At 34.9% G+C, this 22,742-nt stretch overlaps 1 protein-coding gene and 1 long non-coding RNA gene across 3 annotated transcripts in view; both read left to right on the plus strand.

Moving 5' to 3' along the window:
• On the plus strand, positions 1 to 4,813 carry LOC142986505 (uncharacterized). Its single transcript, XR_012960388.1, has 3 exons — positions 1 to 903; positions 1,133 to 1,280; positions 1,437 to 4,813. It is a non-coding gene; the product is annotated as an uncharacterized LOC142986505 (long non-coding RNA).
• An 8,266-nt stretch (positions 4,814 to 13,079) lies between these two features.
• LOC142986367 (fatty acid synthase-like) overlaps positions 13,080 to 22,742 on the plus strand; it is a 28,917-nt gene continuing 19,254 nt past the window's right edge. Inside the window, exons 1-11 of one of the 2 annotated variants that reach the window (XM_076134833.1) lie at positions 13,080 to 13,121; positions 16,631 to 16,822; positions 17,287 to 17,479; positions 18,094 to 18,211; positions 18,526 to 18,729; positions 19,070 to 19,186; positions 19,837 to 20,015; positions 20,785 to 20,927; positions 21,331 to 21,534; positions 21,875 to 22,061; positions 22,482 to 22,644. In XM_076134833.1, coding sequence (XP_075990948.1) covers positions 16,649 to 16,822; positions 17,287 to 17,479; positions 18,094 to 18,211; positions 18,526 to 18,729; positions 19,070 to 19,186; positions 19,837 to 20,015; positions 20,785 to 20,927; positions 21,331 to 21,534; positions 21,875 to 22,061; positions 22,482 to 22,644 — 1,682 coding nt within the window. In that variant the 5' untranslated portion in view covers positions 13,080 to 13,121; positions 16,631 to 16,648. Of the gene's footprint in view, positions 13,122 to 16,622; positions 16,823 to 17,286; positions 17,480 to 18,093; positions 18,212 to 18,525; positions 18,730 to 19,069; positions 19,187 to 19,836; positions 20,016 to 20,784; positions 20,928 to 21,330; positions 21,535 to 21,874; positions 22,062 to 22,481; positions 22,645 to 22,742 lie in introns of those variants that run through there. The other variant, XM_076134834.1, reaches the window with a different exon arrangement.

Genomic DNA, 22,742 nt, shown 5'->3' on the forward strand with positions numbered 1-22,742 from the left:
TGGAGCCGTTTGCGTCCGTGGGCGAGTGGTGGGGACCGCCCGCACGTGACCCCCGGGTAATGCTAAACAAACGGCAACGCACACTACTTGGGAAACATTTTATCTATTTATCTTAGGGAAAATAAATAGTTACACACTTTTCTTAATAATTTTTAAAGCATTTTGCAGTGCCTCCTAATTAAAATTTTAATTCGTCTTGATTTGATGTCTTATATTTCGAGATTTTAATACATATGTCATGTTTAAACCTGCAACTTTGACTTCCATTTCAACATATAAGCAAGTTAAATTGGCACTGCGTGTTCTTAATTAAAAAAAGAACAAAATAAAGTCGAATTGAGAACCTCCTCCTTTTTTCGTCGCTTAAAAATACAGAAAACTTTTGAGTATAAAATATTTACAGAATTTGTTTCCTAAACAGTGTGCGTAAGTGGGCATCATATCTGTTATATAACATACAATAGACAGTTATGTGTAAGACCCACCTCGTGTACAATGCTTATTACGATGTAATGTACATTGCACCGTATTAAGTATGTGCACTAAGAAAAAGCAAGATACCATTTATTTAGTATCTTTGCGTGTTACTAGTCCCTACCCTTATGTTATTTTATGTTATATATAATTTCTTAAATGAAATTAATTACTTAGTGATAGTTTGCGATTAATTATAAGTTATTTTGTAATGCTGTGCGTGCTGTGCTCATAATCCAATTTTTTATGAATTTTTTAATCAAAAATTTTCGCTTAACAAATATCCTATAAAATGAATATTTATTCATTTTAGATGGCCGTAAGTGTCGAAACTTTATTCCTTCATGCAAGCTATGCAGAAGATGATTCTCTGATGATGACGGATGATTTGCACGTGTGACGATACATGCATTCATATTGACGGGAGAGGTAATAACCACATAAGAATGTGATAAACTGTAATTACTTGAGTTTTCTTTTTTTTTGTCGAGCTTCGTGGCGATCCTGGCATTATGCCTAATTCGGCCAATAACACAGTATTAAAAAAAATATATCATTATATTTTAAATTCTTATTTTTTCGACTGCTAAGCAACCCTTTGATTGACTTTAGTTTCCAAGTCAATCACTTGAGTTTCTGATATAAACAAATATTTTAGGTGGCGCCTGTCGGGGGGCACGTCGCAGGCTGTCCTACGTCGGGGGGTGACCATCAGCGACGCGGGGCCTGTCCTGACGACCCAGGTGACCCCGACGACTGGCGAGATGAGGGCCCGATGACATCACATGGTCTCGTATGGTATATGAGTAAGAGCGGTGTGGCGAATTCATTATTTTCTCCCAGCGAATGTAATTTCGCTAATCGCGAATGTTTTTCTCTCTCTTCGCGACGGTCTTAAACTCTCTTTGCGATAGTATTTACGTGTTTAGTTGTGAGGTTATTAATCTCTGGATTTTTTATAGTTGTGCCGCCTCCATGTGTCATTAGCCCCCATAGACGCGAACGGACCAAGACTTGACGCGTGGCGCTCGCGGGCTCGGACCTGCGTGATTGAAACGATCGTCGTAAATGTTAAAAAAGTAAGTAAGAGCTTTGCACAGCGCGGGCAGCATTATAAGCTAATTTGTGATGATTTTTTATTTAAATAAACGTGTGAATTAAATACATTGACGTTTTATTTATATTCCTCAATTGTACCCTAATACTATTTATTGTCAAAGTCTAAAATGATAATAAGAGATATGTAAGAATATAACTAACTAAAATCTTTGTAAAAATTTATATAATATGAACTATTTCTTGATGTAATTAAATTATATAATCAATGAAATAAATGTTTGTATTGAATTCTTGATTTTTATTTAAACTCCTGAATACAACCAATAACTAACTACATACATACACACACTAATACACTTTGATTGTCTTACTAATAAACGTCGTTTAAGCTCTTAGTAGTAAAACAGTGTTTTGTCACTTTCAATCAATTTTGAAATTTTATAAGAGTAAAAAAGACAACACTATAACTAATTCGAGCTCACATGACGTTTTTGTGAGACAGATATAACACTTTAACATACATACATACACATACATAACATCACGCCTACCACTCATAGTGTTAGGCAGGGACCAAAGAACGCTTAAACTTCAAACAAACACAAATTTACATTTTAGTAATCACAATTATAACACAAGTTTAAATGTCAGTAGTAAACAATTACACACAGACACTTGAAAACTAACTTACTTTGGTCATAAAGAATATAAAATGTAGCACATACATACATATTTTAAATCCTTCAAAGACTAAGGGCCGCAATCAGAAACTTTACTTGAAATCACTTACATATGAAATTGTCAGTCTTTCGAAGGTTATAAGCAGACCAGTAGCAAGATTCTCTGCAGTTGATACTTTCGAGTATCGAGAGTTTGACATTTATAATGTACAGTAAAAAATAGTTCCTACGACGCCCGCTAGAGGCGCTGATCAGATTCTCACACAAAATTTCTCGATAGCCAGCCGTTTGTCGGTAGTCGATAGTGGTAGAAAATTGCGCTACAGGTGACTTAAACGTTACTTATATGTCATTGACGTTTCTGAATATGGCTGTGGGACAGTGACGATGAAGACCAGTGAGAACGAGCAAAGGATGCAGACCATATCCATCTTCTACGCTTCCAGATGTCCAGCCTCTACGCTTGCATAAGTATAAATAAGTATCAATATTAACTAAACTAAGCCATGCTTCTGAAAACCTGATTTACGAAAATAGGATGAGCTTTAGGGATAAATATCGATTTATATGAGCGTAAAGCACCTATGTGTTAAAGATGGGGTGCTAGTGGCGAGTGCTAATGAAGGGTGCTAAGGACATTTGAGTTAAGGGTGAGTGCTAAGGATATGTGTATTAGAAATGGGATCAAAATATGTGTGTTAAGGAACTGCCAGTGTGCTAGCGTAGTGCTGTGTGTTAATAGTTGGTGCTGCAAAGGATAGGTGCTAAAGATGTGTGATTAGTATCTTATTGCCTGCTAAAGATTTGTGCAGAATATTTTTACTATGTGACTACCACCATTATCACTGTTTTTTCTATCTATTATTCTATTCAGCCATTTTCTACTCGCTTGGGTATTGTAGTCCATTCTACGTACATACATAAGAACAATATAACATCACGCCTGTTATATCCGAAGTCGTAGGCAGAGGTGTATGAAATACTCCCGCGCTCTCTTCGTCGACTCAATTCTCGGCTGGGGCAAATTACTATTGGTACTTTTCTAATTTATATTAGAATACCAGCTGACTCGCGCAACTTCGCTTGCGTCACATAACCGAGAATGGGTCAAAATTTTCCCCGTTTTTGTATCATTTTTTACTGGTGCTCAGCTCCTATTGGTCGTTGCGTGATGATATATAGCCTATCTAACACTGAAATAATTTTTCAAATCGGACCAGTAGTTCTTGAGATTAGCGCGTTCAAACAAACAAACAAACTCTTCAGCTTGATAATATTAGTATAGATTTCTCAATGGAGTCTAGTAACGTACCCGATAAATAGAAATAGGCTTGCCCTCTATTATATGAAACAAACATTGTCCAGAAACGTGTTTGTATTTTATACACCTTTGCCTGCACCTTCGGGTATAACAAGCGTTATACCCGAAATATGTTTATCTATACAAATATTATAAAGCTGAAGAGTTTGTTTGTTTGTTTGAACGCGCTAATCTCAGGAACTACTGGTCCGATTTGAAGAATTCTTTCAGTGCTAGATAGCCCATTTATCGAGGAAGGCTATAAGGTTATATATCATCACGCTACGAGCAATAGGAGCAGAGTACCAGTAAAAAAGTTACAAAAACGGGAAAAAATTATGACCCATTCTCTCTTATGTGACGCAAGCGAAGTTGCGCGGGTCAGCTAGTTACCAATAAAATTTGAAATATTGCTAACTTTCTTTAGAATGCTCCAGTTCAAAAGAAAAAAAATGTACGATACAGGAATACTACAATTGAAGGCTTTTTAATATAGTTGGTCACTTGTGTAATCATTAAAAGAAAAAAGAATAATGAAAATGTTTTGCCTAAATACGGTGTATTGTTTATAAAATATAGTAGGAAAATGAAAACATAGGTCAATAGTGACAGACTACGCAACTATTTAATTTAAAATTAACTCATTCATATTCAATTTGTAGAATATTTGAATATAATTTGTTTTTCGTATGTAATGTGCATAAATTGATAGGATTTGTTCAATGTTTCTAGTTACTAAGTTAAAATATTCAGTGACTGCATAAACTATTCGATAAGTAATGTCGCTTATGTATCTATACTAATATTATAAAGCTGAAGAGTTTGTTTGTTTGTTTGTTTGAACGCGCTAATCTCAGGAACTACTGGTCCGATTTAAAAAAATCTTTCAGTGTTACATAGCCCATTCACCGAGAAAGGTTATAGGCTATATTTCATCACGCTACTACCAATAGGAGCAGAGTACCAGTAAAAAATGTTACAAAAACGGGGAAAATTTTCTCTTACGTGACGCAAGCGAAGTTGCGCGGGTCAGCTAGTTTAATAATCTATCTAAACTCCACTTATAAGGATAACTTTTGCGTGATTATGTACAGCCGGTAATATCATACACCTCTGCCTATACGTTAAGGTATAACAGGCGTTATGATTATAGTAATTATAAGATAACTTATATGTGAGAGAGAATGATCATATTGTGATTGTGTAATCTCCAAAACTACTGTTTGTGTTTGGAAAAACTTTCGCTTAATTAGATGTGATACTAGCGGACCCGACAGACGTTGTCGTAGATTCACAATTTTGTCCGCTGGACAATGTTTTTTTGACGTGTAGACAGACACGTCAAAAAAACATTGTCCAGCGGACAAAATTGTGAATCTAAACCATTCTCAGATCCCCTTGGACACACACAAAAAATTTCATCAAAATCGGTCTAGTCGTTTAAGAGAAGTTCAGTGACATACACACTTACAGAAGAATTATATATATAATGATATTATTTATTAGAATATTAATTTATTTAACAAATTTCCGACTGAGGTGAACTAAAAGAACGTTAGCAACAAACATAATATACATATATTTTAGGTTTTACATTTCTTAATTCTAAATCTTTTGACGAGGCGAAATCTTATACCACTCCATTCTGTAATTATCTATTTGCTTTTTATAAGTGTCACATAATATCACACCTTTCTCCCATAGGGGTAGGCAGAGACGAAAGAACGCCACTTGGTACGATCCTTACAAACTTTCATTTCTTCATTCACATTCATAGATCTTCATAAGTAATATATGTTTTAGGAATTAGCAATCTGATAAATTTGACTGCGGTTCTACTGCTTTAAAGTAGGGATGTTTTGGAATAATTAAACAGACATTGTATTTAGTTTACCAACCAGATAATGAAACATATTGGACGTTAAATACTTAAAGTAAAGGTGACCTCTAACGCATTAAAATTACGGAGTGCGAGTTGTTGACGCCGCATCTTCCTTTATAAAGTACCACACCGTGACGCCATACTGCAAATTTTAATATGTACTAGCTGACCCGCGCAACTTCGCTTGCGTCACATATATTTTCCCCGTTTTTGTAACATTTTTCACTGGTACTCTACTCCTATTGGTCGTAGCGTGATGATATATAGCCTAAAGCCTTCCTCGATAAATGGACTATCCAACACTGAAAGAATTTTTCAAATCGGACCAGTAGTTCCTGAGATTAGCGCGTTCAAACAAACAAACAAACAAACAAACAAACTCTTCAGCTTTATAATATTAGTATAGATTAGTATAAAGAAAGGAAATTAAATAGTATTTATTTTTTCAAAAATCAATTCACACACTGACAGTTTGATTACTAACATCTATACAAATAACATTATGATACTTAAATATCAAAATGAAATTATAATATTAATATATGGTAAGTAAGTAAGTAGGCTAAAGCGAAAGTACAATAAAAAAATACCTACTAATTAAATATTCGTAAAATAATGTTTATTTACATATTAATAAACATACTACTACTGCTACTACATTATTAATTTACTAATTATTTAATATGATTTATTAACATAATAACAATATTATTTTATGGACTCAATCCGAAACTTGAAGACTGAGTCTTATTTAAAATGCTGATTTTCATAATACTGAACTAGATTTTTTAATACTATCTTACTAATCCTACTAATATTATAAACGCGAGAGTTTGTATGGATGTTTGTTACTCTTTCACGCAAATACTGAACCGATTACGATGAAATTTGGTATCATGGTAGCTGATGATACAAAATAACACATAGGCTTTTTATCCCGGAGTTCCCGAGGGATCGGGATTTACACGGGAAGGGTTTCCACGCGGACGAAGTCGCGGGCGGCCTCTAGTCATCTATAATGGTAATACCAATGGTGTAGTGGACGTGAATTTTCAATACAATTTATTATATCGAACATCCGCCCTTTGGAAGGTGTTATTGTGTGGTGTGTTTTGTATCAGTATTCACCATTCCGTCCGTCCCATTAGTCCCATGATTTTTTTGCAACAGGACAATTGGCACCAAAGCCTTGTCATTTCTCTCGTCATTATACAACTAAACGATATTATTGGGATAAATCCGGATTTTTGGGCATTTTGAGTTTCAAATTTATATTTCGTTTCGCAAACATAAATCCATACTAATATCATAAATGCGAAAGTAACTCTGTCTGCCTGTCTGTTTGTCTGTCTGTCTGCTACTCAATCACGCCTAAACTACTGAACTAATTTGCATGAAATTTGGTATGGAGATATTTTAATACCCGAGAAAGGACATAGGCTACTTTTTACCCCGGGAAAATGAAGCATTTCCCGGGAAAATTCAGGTGGCGAACGAAGTCGCGAGTAATCAATATTATAATGACAATTGAATTAACAAAATTTCGTTGTGATGGCAACTGTTTAAATGGCGGATATGCCTTAGCGCGACTTCGTTATATTATAAGAGATATAAATAATTTTGAGAATATTTTTCGTGAAAAAAAAGCATATTTTATATCATCATGCTACGACCAATAGGAGCAGAGTAACAGTAAAAAGTGTTACAAAAACGTGGAAAATTCTGACCCATTCTCTCTTATGTGACGCAAGCGAAGTTGCGCGGGTCAGCTAGTAAATAATACCCTTCATTCGTAAATTAAATACTAAATTGTAAATAAAATTGTGGTTCTTACAAACACGCTATGTGACGTAAAACTGACTACTACGCGTGTTCTGCTAATTTATGAACTTAACTTTGTTTATATAAATAATTTAGCAACATTATACGTTACAATATATTACAGACAATTGAAGAAACACTTTAATTTGTGTATCATACGACTTTCATTAAATAGGTTTATAATATGCTTCTATTACAAAAAGAGAGCCAGAACTTTGTATGCTTCGTATCTTTACTAATATTATAAAGCTGAAGAGTTTGTTTGTTTGATTGAACGCGCTAATCTCAGGAACTACAGGTCCGATTTGAAAAATTATTCAGTGTTAGATAGCCCATTTATCGAGGAAGGTTTTAGGCTATATAACATCACGCTACGGCCATTAGGAGCGGAGTAGCAACGAAAAATGTTACAAAAACGGGAAAAATTTAACACCCATTCTCTCTTATGTGACGCAAGCGGAGTTGCGCGGGTCAGCTAGGTTATCAATAAAGGTTTATTATCGGTTAAAAAATTTCGTAGTTTAATAAATCCTTCAGCTACGTGTTCATGGCTTGACATACAATACCTAAATTAACTGAATATAGCTAAATTATAAAAATAATAGCGCAAGAAATGACTTACTATTGCACTCATATTCTTCAAAAACTTGTACTAGGTAGGTATTAGCCGCGGGAAAAATAAAATTAAAAGAGACGAAAAATATTTAACTTATACTATCCTATGACTATAAAATCTTTGTTAGGTTGTAAGATGCGATCCGATACGAATTTGCGACCGCTCACGTAACTACGATAGTGACGTTGATCAATCTGAGCTAACTTCATGATACTTGATCCTCTGGCTGCCTGTGATCAGCTCAAATCAGTGGTAATCTGAAGACTTTGAATCCAGCGCGCTCCTAGCTTGCATCTCTTCAAAAAATTGTGTCAGTGTTTGAAGACGTTGATTGTATCCCTTCAAAAACTGCTTAGACTTCTCCAGCATCACGGTTTCTTCGCGATATTTCTTTCACTGTAAGAATAATGAAAGTTATTAGAAATACACACATAACTTCGAAATAGAATAGGTAGTATTGTAAATTTGTAATATTGTATTAAAAAAATAACAAACAAGCTTAAATGTCAAATGTTTTACTATGAAAATAAAAATAAGTTGTAAGTATTGTAGGCATCGATGAGTTGGTCTATATTATCCATGACAACATCGCTATTATAATGTACTGTTCCGTATATATTGTTCTATGTAGGGGATACATCGTACCTATTAGGAAAGTTTGTCACCTCACGTTTTTGACCTCGATAATCCGTAAATTTACGTTATGAATGACTAGGTTCTGCCCAAGAAATAGTCCGCGTGATTTTTTGAGAAAAAATTCTCAGACCGTCTCAATATGCTCACAAAATTTCATGTGCATCGTTCAAGCCGTTGCGGAGAAGTACAGTAACTAACATTGTGACATGGAAATTTTATATATGTATAAGGCTAGCTGACCCGGCAAACGTTGTTTTGCCGTATAAATAAATAAAAAAAGTGTCACTTAGGAATATGAAAAATAGATGTTGGCCGATTCTCAGACCTACTCAATACGCTCACAAAATTTCATGTGAATCGGTCAAGCCGTTGTGGAGGACTACGGTAACTAAGATTGTGACATGGAAATTTTATATATAAAATTGTGCATAGTCCAACATAGTCTACATTCCTCAATCAGTATAATTCTACCTATTATCTATACTAATCTATACTAATATTATAAAGCTGAAGAGTTTGTTTGTTTGATCGTTTGTTTGTTTGTTTGTTTGAACGCGCTAATCTCAGGAACTACAGGTCCGATTTGAAAAATTCTTTCATTGTTAGATAGCCCATTTATCGAGGAAGGTTAAGGCTATATATCATCACGCTACTACCAATAGGAGCAGAGTACCAGTGAAAAATTTGACAAAAACGGGGAAAATTTTTAACGCTTATGTAACGCAAGCGAAGTTGCGCGTGTCAGCTAGTTTATTATGTAGAGACGACGCATAAATTTGGCGAATATGTTAGCAACTTTTAAATTAATTCATAAGGTTAAAGGTTTGCGCCACAGTTTAGGGAGTCTAATGTAAATATATTTTAGGTACACGTTATTTAAGTATGATTACAAATTACAATTGTTGCATAACAATATAAAAATAAAGAATATGTACGTTTTTTAACATTTATATACATATATTATGTTTAAAATGAGTAATTGTATAGTTTAAAAAAACGTTTTACATTTTGTAGCGTTTTTTGCGGAAAGATATCATTTCGCTTTTAATTTTTGTATGAGGAATCATTTGCTTACAAACTGATTCACTACAGTAACTAACGTTAAGCCTAAAATTGAGATATCTTATGTAAACATGGAAAGCATACGATCACTCGATACCAGATATCATAGAGATTACTGGAAAGAATTAAATTGAAATCACTGCATCCGTTCGGGAGTTATGAGACAACAGACAGACACGTCATATTTATAACACCCCTCTTTTTGCGTCGGGGAGTAATAATATGTGCGATTATAGTCTTTTCATAAAAGCTGTGATATTATGGAAGGTGACTCTATCCATACATCTGATTAATTACGTGCCCAGCCGTGGGTATTGTAGAGATTACCTAGGTAAAGCATTAAGTTGGCAAAAATATTCACTATTTACTATAAATCTGACCAGGTATTTTACACATTGCCCAAGGATTATATAGAAAACGAATAATACCTGCAGATATGTTCTCTTTAATGTATTTAACTACAATATAAAATTTGTTTAGAATACTCGCTTCTCATTGTACTGCCAAAGCAAATAATTAACATATTAAAACAGAATATAAAAATAGAACGTCGGCTTTGTAAAGAATTGCTAATAATACCAAAATAAATGTTTGTTGTTTATTTCAAACAATGCCCTTTAACACTTAGAGACGCACTTTTGAAATTGCTGTATTTTTTAAGTTACATTAGATTTTACTATATTACACATATGAGTATACAATTGACCTATTTTTATCTTTGGGAAAGACAACAGCCACACTAAAAATTGCTATTGTTTCGCGGGGACTTTTACAAATGTACAAGCAACAGACACAAATTACCTACAACAAGACCCGAAACAACTATTTGTGAATAGCACAATTATTTGTTTTGTGTTGCGTGGCGACCATCTTAACCACTGCGCTATAAAATATAAAAAACAATGTTTCCTTTCAGTGAATTAATTTATCTTCAATACTAAGTAAAAGTATTTCCATGTAATTTAATCGTATGTGTGTAATGTATGCTGTTATGTTCCGTTTAATAAAACACTTAAACTATTCTGTTGTCAAACAACTTTATTTATAGTAATATTTTGAACATAATACAAATATTATTAATACGCCTCCCAGCATAAATTTAGATAAAGGTAGATTATCGACTTTAAAAGAAATGATTTAAGGTGTATCAAAATTTAAAATAACTTTTTTCAACAAGTAAGAAATCGCTGAATATTTCGCGAGCATACACTATATGTATTTACACTTGATACTAAAAATGGTTTCATAGTCGGAAAATGATGCTGTATCATCTTTCAATTTTTATTAATGACTACGTTAACTACAAAACAATAAGCGAAAAACTTTATGATAATAATCGTACGCGAATCTCGTAAAAGGGTTACTACTAAGAGAGCTACAAGGATTACCTTCTAAACAGAAAGCAAAGCTTTTAATTATAAAAATTCGCGTTGCATTTCTATGACCTAATATTATTATTATTAAATGGCTGACCCGCGCAACAGCAACGCTTACGAATGTTCTTTGTATATGTATATTTTTTTTCTTTTCTCTCCATAAAAACCTTTCCTATCTCTTATAAAGATAATTTTACAACAACATTGAGTCGAATTGATTCAGCCGTTCTTGAGTTTTGCGCTTAGCAACACATTAGGTTATTCATTTTTATAAATAAGAAATAAATTATTGATATTAAGTATTTCTAATATGCATTTTACCTTGAATTTCTTGATATTTTGGCGCAGGTTACAGTGGCCGTAGTCCTAAGCACTATATAGAAATAGTTTGTAATATAAGCAGACGCGAAACAGCTACAAACGTTCGCGTAAAGACTGCATAATACATAAGAATCACTCGTGTATTATATATTTAGATTTATGTGAACAAATAAGTACAATAGTAAATAAGTCGATAAAGGCCGAAAACTGTGTTTAATTTCAAATGTAAGTTAGTATGAGCATTACAAACGACGACCTCGTCATTTCAAATTTCTAGCTCAAATAGTTGTAATTAATACAATAAGATGTTTCTTATGAATTTCAGCAGCCTTTGATTGATTTTCACTGAAGGTCGCTTTGACTAGAATGTCCCTGTAATTTGAGACTTGTAAAAAAATCGGATAAGTTCGAAATAGCGATATGCCTTCGTATGAAGACAGAATATTATGCACCAATTTAAATCTTTTACCATGGAACTGTAAAAAAACAGTCGAAACTAAAACCTTCTTCTGTTGTTTAAAGTTAGGTATGTCATTGCAAAACGGACTAAAGTAACACAGATTATATGTATAAACAATTATTTAATTGTGATTTATTATACTATACTATATACATATATATATTATGATTTATAATAGTATATAGTCGAACCAACTGATTTCTTGTGACCGACTACTTAATTAATACTTCATTGAAAAGGAAAAAGCAAAGGTATCAATGAAAGGTAGCAATATTGGTAATATATGTTAAAAACGTAATTATAACCAATGTTGTAGTTTCTATAAAAAAACGTTTCATTGATTTAGGCGCATAAACGAAACATAACAACATACATTTATCAAACACATACATATTATGATATTACATGATTATACATATACACTTTTCTTTAGTATCGAAGATGCTCAAATTCACTGAAAGAAAACACTGTATACTTTTATTATAAAAATGTTGATTTAGAAAACGAAATAAAACCGAAAACAAAAATGTAGAGTACCAAATAAAGAATGGAAATAACTACAGTTAATGGCAAAAGCAACAAGATTACTTGACATGGAAGTCTCGCATATGATATAGCAAAGGAAAGCATGAAGTATTAAAATAAAAAATAATTACAAAGAACATGAAACCCGACTAAGTGAAATCAATAAAAAAGGTGAAAAGGAAACTATTATTCAGCTAAGCCTTTCTTTCCTTTCGAAAAGGAAACTAAAAAGAAAATTACCCGAAATAAAAAGTAAGAAGAAAAAAACAAGCGCAGTAAAATCTTTCTGAATACTTGTATCAAATACAATTGAAAGTAACTCTATGTGTCAGTCTGCTTTTCACGTTTTAATGGCTTAACAGCAATACCAATTTAGATTAACTTTATGAAGACTACCTACTCAAGATTATAAGTGGGCGATTTTGAATTATTTTTTCACGAAAAACAAGTAGGGTTTTATGTGAACTGTGCTTGTGTCAATTTCTAACTTTAAATTTAGTTTATACACGTTTTATGTTGTATGTAAAATATTGTATGTTACTGTAGACTGTCTCTGTGGCGCAGTCATGATTATGCGATCCAGCTCGTACCTTTGATCTTTTCTAATTTATATTATAATATTTCTCAATTGGCCGCAGTTTAGTATCGTGTCCGGTGTGGCAATATGGCCCCCTACTACATGGGGCTAAATGTGGATGTATTTTCCACCTCTGCCTGCACCTTCGTGTAAAACACGCGAGATTTTATGTATGTATGTATATTGTATGTAAATATAATGACGCGGTAGTGGTCAACTAGACGGGAACATAAGGTCGCCCTCTACGGTAACTATAAAACGAGTTCGGCCAAAAATTCGCAACTAGTCCTCCCGAGTGTGTTGTGGGAATAGCATATAACTTTGTATTGCAGGTAATTTATAAAAATATTCTTTATTACATTTAGCAATATATTTAAGTACATTTTTAGGGTATTTAAGTGCAAAAGATATCCTTCACATATTTATCTTTATGGTGTTTTGAGTTGGTATAAGGTGAAGTAAAATTTTTGTTAATATTTTTTACGTAGACGCTAATGATTTTGCTTGTGCTACCTTAATTTTGTGATAATCTGTCAATCATTACCGTGTTTAGATACTTAGCAATTAATAAAATAATATAATATGACTACAGATCATAATAGTTCGTGTTTTGTTCTCTAATCATTGTGAAATGAAAACGTCATAAATTGGATTATTTGTGTATTACGTACGGACAGTAATGTTCTTCTTAAAAATTATCTTTTTTGAAGCAACTATTGTTTACGCATTTTCATAAATATATAGAATTACAATGAAAGATAAAGAATTGAACGATTTGAGTGGGTTTTGAAAAAAATACTTTAATCGCATTTATTATTATAATAAAAGTTCGTCTTTCATTGACAGTCATTGAAAAAGCATGAAAAGCATTACAGTAGTCTGTTTATAAAGTTTTCATTATAGTCAAGGAAACGGTAAAGCCAAAGAAGATACTCTACAAAACATACATAGACCATATCAGTGATGTCTTTCAAATAGTTCCAGTGCCTTTGCAAAGCAAAGATTTGTAGGCATCTTACCTAATATTGTGATCGTACCAATTGTTCCTTGGCCTTAATAAAAACAAAGTATGGTCTTGCGTTAAGTGGTTAAATTAGTAATTAGAAATGATTGATATTGATACTTTGAAAAGTAGTTTTAGTTGAACAAGCTGATATACTTTAAAAAATTGTTAATCGAAGGCAACAATGGGCATTTTTAGTTAAAAAAGCTGATTCACTATTCTTATAAAAAAATCAATAGCTATAGGAAATCTTTAGGCATTATATTTTTTATTTTAGCGACCCGCTTCTTAATCATGTAAACCTAGGTTATATGAAAGTTACATTTAATGTCAGTGATTGATTAAACTAAACTTTAATAGATCACAAAATAATACAGGCTACTTTAACATAATAATATAGGATTAAAGTTATACACCCTTATGTCCCTTATGGGTTGAGGCGCTCCTACTCATTCGCACTAACCAGTTGATACACAATCAGCAGGTTGAGCAATCCATGTCATGATCATTCCGTAGAAGGGTGACCGCTCAGTTTGAACTGTGCGTCTCCGCTTTTGAGGTAACATAAAACGTCGGTGCCGGTTTATGTAATTTAGGAAAACAGTTGTTAGGCCATGTTAAAGATGCCTTAGTTATCTTTGACACTAGGATGACCACCAACCATACGATAGATTAAACTTGTACTTATATTATTAATTTATGTAATCATGAACTAATTTACTTCTAAACTAATTAATACTGGAGCTGAGCGAAAATTAACAGTGTTCACGAACTGCTTTACATGTTTATTGTTAAAAAAACTTCATTTAAATATTAACTAATCACTATCTAAAACATGATTAATTGAAACAAATTGTACGAAGCATATAAATATTTACAAAAAACAAAATTAAATTAGACATTCGTGAATTTAAATGCGAATGTGAAAAATACTTTTATTTTATGCGAATGTTAAACGAAATGCTAATGCGAAAATGTAAAATTAGTTTATTTGTAACGGCACAACATTGTACATTTCCTTTCAGTAATTTTTTAATTTATTTTAGATTAGAACATTATTTTTGCTTGATATTTCCTATAAAAGTTTTTCCCCTTTTTACACCCTTGGGGAGGGAATTTTCGAAAATCCTCTTTTAGTTCTTCTCTACACTTTCTAAAGCATCTTTACTTAGTATACTAAACTAAAGTCTGTACTAGCACTTTTTGTCACATAACTTAGTCGTTGTGTTATGTGACAAAAAGTGCTAGTACAGACTTCAAGTGACCTGAGTGCGAATTACTATTTCTAATTACTATCGACAGCCGGCTAGCTGTTGACAAAGTTTTAATGAAATCCTAATGGCCCCTAGCGGGTGCCGTAGTAACCAATTGTTATATTTAAAAAGTCAAGCTCCCGATACTCCATAGTATCTACTGTTTTAAATAGAAATGCTTGTAGGTATAGTATCACTAACGAATCTGCAGGAGCAATTTTTTATCCCGCTCGGCACGTAATGAAATAAAAAATATAAAAGGAAAATAGTATAAAAACAGAAATTACAATTTGTATTTGAAACAATTTTACTGTCTGTAGTGTCACCAATTGAATAGAACTTACTTGCACGCTAATTTTGTGCGGTGTGACGTAGGACACGTGCACATACGTCACTAATGCGAGCTAGCACGTGTTACCTTCGTGTACACGATGTGCACAATTGAAGTAAAGCTAGACTTACAATAATATTGCGCAACATTCTTGTACATTTTTTTTTTAATTTGAAACTAGCTGTCCGGCCAACTTCGTACTGCCTAAAATATGCAAAATTAAATGTCTATTTTTCAATATTTCTGTCTGAGAGATTTTCTTAATATTTTTTCCGTAAGAACCTTCTCCTAATAATGACAAATACAACACAAAAATAATTAGTAAAATCGATCCAGCCACACACGTGATGCCGTGACCAAGGAAAACGGGTTTCATTCTTAGATATGTGATGAGATTTATTTACAGTGTATATTACAACAATTCAACTAATTTTCAAACAGAATCCCAAAAAAGCAAGATAACTATAATAGTTAAATATTTACAATATATGCAAAAGAAAGTGCGTCACGCGTAGTAGTATTTCTCCTCCTCATTGTCAACTGGTAACGTAACCAGAATGCTGGCAGCATTGCCACGTTAAATAGCAATTTTTATCCATTGGTCTTAGTAAAGTCAAGCATTGAAGTACACCTTATATTAAAACGATCATTAATATTGCACAACGTTGACCCTAAACGTGAATAAATTGTTTTGCCGAGCAAGATAATATTATGTATAGTGATATAGTCATTCATTATTAGTGATCGAAGCGGTCTAAGATTATGCTGGGAGTTAACATAGTCGTATCCATATAAACTAAGCTTTCAGATTTTTATTCTGGTTGTCAGTCAGCCGTAAATTTATTTATTTTTTCAAATTCAAATATAATTTAATCTTTATTGAAGTGTATAATAATTCTATTTTTCTGCGTCTTAGTAATAACTTAACTTATCTTTTGATAGTTAACGCTTATAAAAGAGGAAGGCACACAAATGTCTAACATTTTATCGCAATTAAATCTTTACTTACTTGTTACATAATTATTGCAAAAAATCGCCTGAATAAAGTAACTAAAGAAAACAGACCCTTCAATTAATAATTCCAAAAATCGTCTGGATTGTTACAATTGAAAAAAAAATGAGGAACGTTTATTTAGTACAAAAATAGCACAAAATATATAAAGGTTACAGTGAAATCAGAATATCTAGTTATTAAAATTGTACAGCTGGGTATAAACCTGTGAATTGTGTTAATACATACTTATTTTGCTACAGTGAACTAAAACTGCGACAATGACGCCGACTCCACAAGACATGACGGCCGTGCCACAGGAGATGGTGACCACCACGTCGCCGGTGCACCCCGCGCCCCGCGACGACCCCAACAGGATCGTCATCTCCGGCATGTCGGGACTCTTCCCCAGGTCTCATAACGTGCAGGAGTTATCCGATATACTCTACAACAAGGTAGATATAGATTATTTGACTAAATCATTGTAGTAAGAAAAACATAAATATTATTAAAATAAGGCATCATAAAGTATCTCCGCTTCGCCGTCGAAAACTAGCAACAACCGGCTGTCATTTTCAAAGATCTTTGACAGTCGTTAACAGTAGTCAGAAGCTTGAAAGTCTGACAACCAGTCTTACCGAAGGGTATCGTGTTATATCCCAGGTAACTGGCTGTCAGTTAGGCAGTCGCTCCATGTAAGTCGCTCCATGTATTCAGCTGCATTCGGTGAGACTGGAAGCCGACTCCAACATAGCTTGGAAGAAAGGCTAAGCTGACATACATATATATAAAACGGGCGGCCACGGTAATTATTATTGGCAATTCTAAGTCTTTGTCCTAAAAGGTGGCCAGCCTGCTAGACACGTGTCGCACTGATAAGTCGTCGTGAAAGATCTCTGAATAAATAATTATTTTTTAGATAAATCCCAACGATGGTACGGACTCGCGGTTCACGTACAGTCACCCCGAGTTGGGCCAGTGCGCGGGAAACATTCCCGACATCAAAATGTTCGACGCACAGTTCTTCAAGGTCAACAACCGGCTGGCTGAGAGCATGGACCCGATGTCTCGTAAACTTCTCGAGCAGACCTACCAAGCTATCTACGACGCTGGTAAGATCAAGTCTCATGTACATTTTCATATTATTTATTATATAAATTTAATTCAATAATGTCCCACTGCTGGTCAAGGGTCTCCTCCCGTAATGAGGGAGGGGTTCGGCCTTGAGACGAGCAGGCTAGCCACGTGCAGAATGGGGACCTTGCATACCCTCAGGAACTGCTCTAAAGAAATTTCAGGCGTGAAATGTTGCATCACCAATTCACCGTAGTTTCCTCCAACAAGTGATAATTATTTTCAATACACACATAACTATGAAAAGTAATTGGTGTGTTGCCTCGGGTACGAACCCTCGACTCCTTGCGTAGGAGGCGCAACTTAATACACTCGGCTATCACTGCTACTTATTTATTATCAACATGTTTTTATTATTTCGGGTGTCAGTAGAGGTTGGCTTGACTAGTTGGTTTATCTCCTGACTGTAGCTAAAAATTTCAGAGCGGAAATACCTACCCTAAAGCCCGGTTCCCATTAATGACTCCGTTAAACTCGCAAGCGCAAACTGCATACTTCCCTACTATTTGTTGGTGGTTCGCTCCGCTCGCAGTGGGAACCGGGCTTAATATTTCATTTAAATCAGTGCATAAAATTAATGTTTGTTTCACAGGTGTAAACCCCACTGAACTTGCTGGTAAAAAGGTGGGAGTATATGTTGGATCTTGTTTCTCTGAATCAGAGAAAAGTTTGTTTTACGTGTTAGAAAAAACTGGATTAGGAATAATGGGGTAAGCATCTTACTTTTACAGTTTTTGCAATAAATAGGTACCATTCAGACAAACAGTATGTGTAAAATTTTCTGCTAAACTTGTTTTGTGTCATGCTCTATCTCGACAAAGCTATATCTTATGCTGATATGTCCAGCAAAAGGTTAAGTCAAAAAATGTTAAAACCCCAACATGCGATCTGCTGACAGACGCTAGGAATTTGAAACAATTTTTTTCTGCCCTTAACTACGAGCCAAGTTTTCCACGATTACGCTACCGTTTGTCATAATAGTAGATTGAAATTTACAATAACTAATTGATTTATTTGTGTACAGGTGTTCTAAAACGATGTTTGCCAACCGTGTGTCGTACTGGTTGGACACGAAGGGCCCGTCGTTGTCTATTGACGAGGCATGCCTCAGTTCCGCGAGGGCCCTCGAGCAAGCCTGCGCGGCCATCAACCGAGGAGACTGCGAGTCCGCCGTCGTTGGAGGCTCATACATCGGCCTGCATCCACATTATTACGTGCACTTTGGAAGGTAGACTAACATCATTATTAATTAACATCACGCCTGTTATACTAGAGTGTATTAACTTACAATATCAATTAACGGCCAGTTTATTTTTCAAATGTAACAACCAAAGTAAAAATTACATTAGATGCAGTTACACACACGCTCTTTCGCGCGTGATTATACTTTGGCTGCTTGTTTTGATGAAGAAACTGACCGTAAATAATAATAAATTTAATATTATTAGTCATTAAATAGTAAATGAAATAAGGATCATATAAAATTTCAGCAGGTTTACATATGAGACCTAATCTTTGCCCTGAAGCTTAAATATTACTTACGTTAACTGTTACTGTTTGTTTTGTAGAGTTATCCAACTGAGCAAAGATGGGAAAACAAAAACTTTTGATGAGAACGCCGAAGGTTGTGCCAAATCTGAAGCTATTAACGTCCTGTTTCTTCAGAAGGCTAAAGACGCTCGCAGGTTTGTATTAATATATTTCTTAAAACTTTACAGACGGCTACTTCCTTCCATTATAGAAAAACAATATACTTATGAAAAATGTATAAACGTCTATTTCCTATCGACTATTCTTATGAAAACTTTATAAGCGTCTCTAGGGTATTTCGCAGGAACATTTTACTTACAGTAATTAAACGGACTGTCACTATTAAGTACCAACTGTAGAATTTGGCTACAGTACGTTATGTTATTATTAAATTTTACATCGTTCGTGGCGCGAAGATTTAAATTTGAAAGTGATTTCTATGCTTCGATCTCTGCACCTAGTCTTGGTATATTTGATTCCTGAATGGTACAAATATTGTGTACTTATGTGCCTGATTTAGCCAAGTCACTAAGATAACAATAGCGCGATTCTCTAGAGTCGGTACTTTCAAGTATCGAGATTTTGACATCGTAATGTGTAATGATGTCATAATACGTACATACAAATATACTTCCAAAATGGTTTCTACGACACCCGCTAGAGGCGCTGATTGTCGTACAACATTTTTCGATAGTTAGCCGGTTGTTGGGAGTCGACGTTGTAAATTCGTCATGTTATCAAAGATTAATGAAAATGTGCTCTTCTTGATGAAAAACTGTCTTTTTAACTATCCTATCTTTTACAGAATATATGCTGATGTGTTACACGCGAAAACAGAGTTTGTAGGAGTAGTAGAAGGAGAAACGGGACCCCAGTACGGATTCTATAGAAAATTAAATGACTCGCTATCCTTCATGAAAACTTTCTACGATGAAGCAAGAATATCACCTGACGCGGTGGAATACGTGGAAGCATTTGGCTCTGGTTAGTATTTTTTGACTGCATGTCTGGCGCAGTGGTTAAAGCGGTTACCTCGCCGCAACAACCGGTTCGAATCCCACCCGAGACAAATCTTTGTGTGATGAGCACGAGTATTTGTTCTGAGCCTGGTTGTCAATTTGTCTATATAAGTATGTATGAAGAAGTATATATTTATCAGTTATTTGGTTACCATAGTACAAGCTCTGCTTAGTTTGGAATCAAATGACCGTATGTGAGTTGTCCAATAATATTAATATTTATATTTATGATATCGAACTGGACTGCCTCTGTTGCGCGGTTGATAGTCGTGTCGTGGTAACACTACAAACAAAGTCCTGAACCCACTGTAGTTATCTGGTTACAAGTACAAGCTCTATTTAGTTTGTAGTCTAATGACGGGGTATATAAAATGATAAGTATTTTTTTTAATTACCCATTTTTTGTCCCATTGCAGGGCAAGGGTCTCCTCCCAAACGAGGGGGAGGGGTTAGGTCTTGAGTCAACCACGCTGGCCAAGTGCGGGTTGGGGACTTTGCATGCCCTCAATAAATGTATTAAACAAATTTTTAGGCAGGCAAGGTTTCCTCACGATGTTTTCCTTCACCGTTATAGCAACTCATAATTATTTCTAATACACACATAACTTCGAAAAGTCATTGGTGTGTTGCCTCGGGTTCGAACCCGCAACCACTTGCGTGGTAGGTGCCAACTTAGACCATTCGGCTATCACTGCTCACTTGATAAGTATATAGAGGGATTATTATTGTTGCAGCGTCACACAGAGCCGACAAGGACGAGTTACAGGCTATCGAAGAAATATTCTGTAAGAACAGAGAAGAGCCCCTTCTCGTCGGTAGTGTGATGTCCAACATTGGCTACGGAGAGGCTGCCTCCACTATATCTGCTATAACAAAGGTACGACATGAAAAGAAAAACCTTTACAAATCTTATAATCTTGCATTTATAGTATTATATACAACCAATTTTAAAATTGAGAGATAGCTTAGAACCAGAAGATGGACATATATGATATTTTTTAAGCACAAAAATGAATCGCCAATGGTATTGCTAAACACGAAACTAAAGTAATTGTTTCCTATTCCACCGAATCAACTAATTGTTTTTGTAAAATTGTATTTAATGTTTTTATGGGTACAAATAAATGCGTGGGCGAAACTGCGCGGGTCAGCTATATACTATAAATGCGGAATACTGTATGTTACCCTTTCACGGTTAAACCGTTATACCATGAGATGCTATTCTACCGCTTACCTTGTGCCTACCAGTGGGACAAAAATGAAACATTTTCATATTTCAGGTGTTACTAGGCTACCACCACGGCTTAATAGCAGGTAACTTGAACTGCGATAACCCGCGGAAGGACATCCCCGCTCTGGCCGAGGGCCGCATGCGCATACTGACTGACCACGAGCGCACGCGCCGGTCTTACGCCGCCGTCAACGGATTGTCCATCACCGGAGTCAATGCACATGTGTTGCTGCATGGACATTACAAACCTAAAGTAAGTGTCACTTGTAGATTACTAGTTCTTTATCTGAGGCAAATTAAAAATTAAAAGATTTTTCTGGGTCTATTACTGCCTCACTACTGGGCAAGGGTATATTTGAAGGTTATGCAGTGAGTCCACCATCGGACTAAATGGGCCATACCCTCAAAAAATCCCAGACAAAGTACTGAGACCATCTTTGGTGGGCAAACTTACAGCGAGCTACATTTTGCAACCCGTCCCAATATGTACAGAATATTAACTTCTTTATCCCATAATATTGAAACTGTAATTGAACTTTCCATCAGTTTGACAATAGTTATATGCAGACTTATAGCAATAATCTTTCTTTCAGGACCTGAATCGTTATAAAACCAGTCTTCCGTACTTGGTGACGCTATCGGGCAGACAAGAAGCGGCTGTGGCTTACGCGTTCAATGAGCTCAAGTCCAAGCCGATAGACCCGGAACAAATAGCGCTATTGCACAAGATACACAGTACCAGCATCTTGGGACATTTGGGCAGAGGATTCATCATCCTTAGTAAGTTTCACCTTTTCTTAACATTATTTTTTATTGGGTTTAAAAAGATGATAGCTCCAAGAATTGTGCATGTCGTGGGGACTTTTACAAACATACAAACAACGGACACAAAGTACAACGAAACCCAAAACAACTATTTGCGATTACACAAATATTTGTTCCGTTTGGAAATCGAACCCTTTCCTCTTGACGCACTGGTACCTAGTGACGAAGTTACCACTGCAACCACGGCGCAGCAGAGGCCGTAATTTATCGTCTGGAAGTCCGTAAAATATGTCTGGGCATATCTTATGATACCTTTTTAGACGATCACAGTATATTAATTCGTCAAGTGCACTAGTATTTTGTTTTCTGATGTAGGTATAACTCCTGCACTACACATTTAAATAAAATATTAACAAGTTAATGTTTACATTTCAGAATCGGATGAGAATCAGAACACAGTGACTTTGTGTGAGAGGGCGGAGTATTTCAACGATGTGCGTCGTCCGCTGTGGTTCGTGTACAGCGGCATGGGCTCCCAGTGGCCCGGCATGGGCACGCAACTTATGGCCATACCTACCTTTGCAGCGGCTATACAAAAGTAAATATTTCATATAGTTCAAGATTATAGCTGTGTACGTAAACTATTTTACTAGTTTTGCGACAAATGAATTGTGTCAAGAACATGAGTATTTTCTG

The sequence above is a fragment of the Anticarsia gemmatalis genome, chromosome Z (genome assembly GCF_050436995.1).
Source record: "Anticarsia gemmatalis isolate Benzon Research Colony breed Stoneville strain chromosome Z, ilAntGemm2 primary, whole genome shotgun sequence".
Taxonomy (NCBI): Eukaryota; Metazoa; Arthropoda; class Insecta; order Lepidoptera; family Erebidae; genus Anticarsia; species Anticarsia gemmatalis.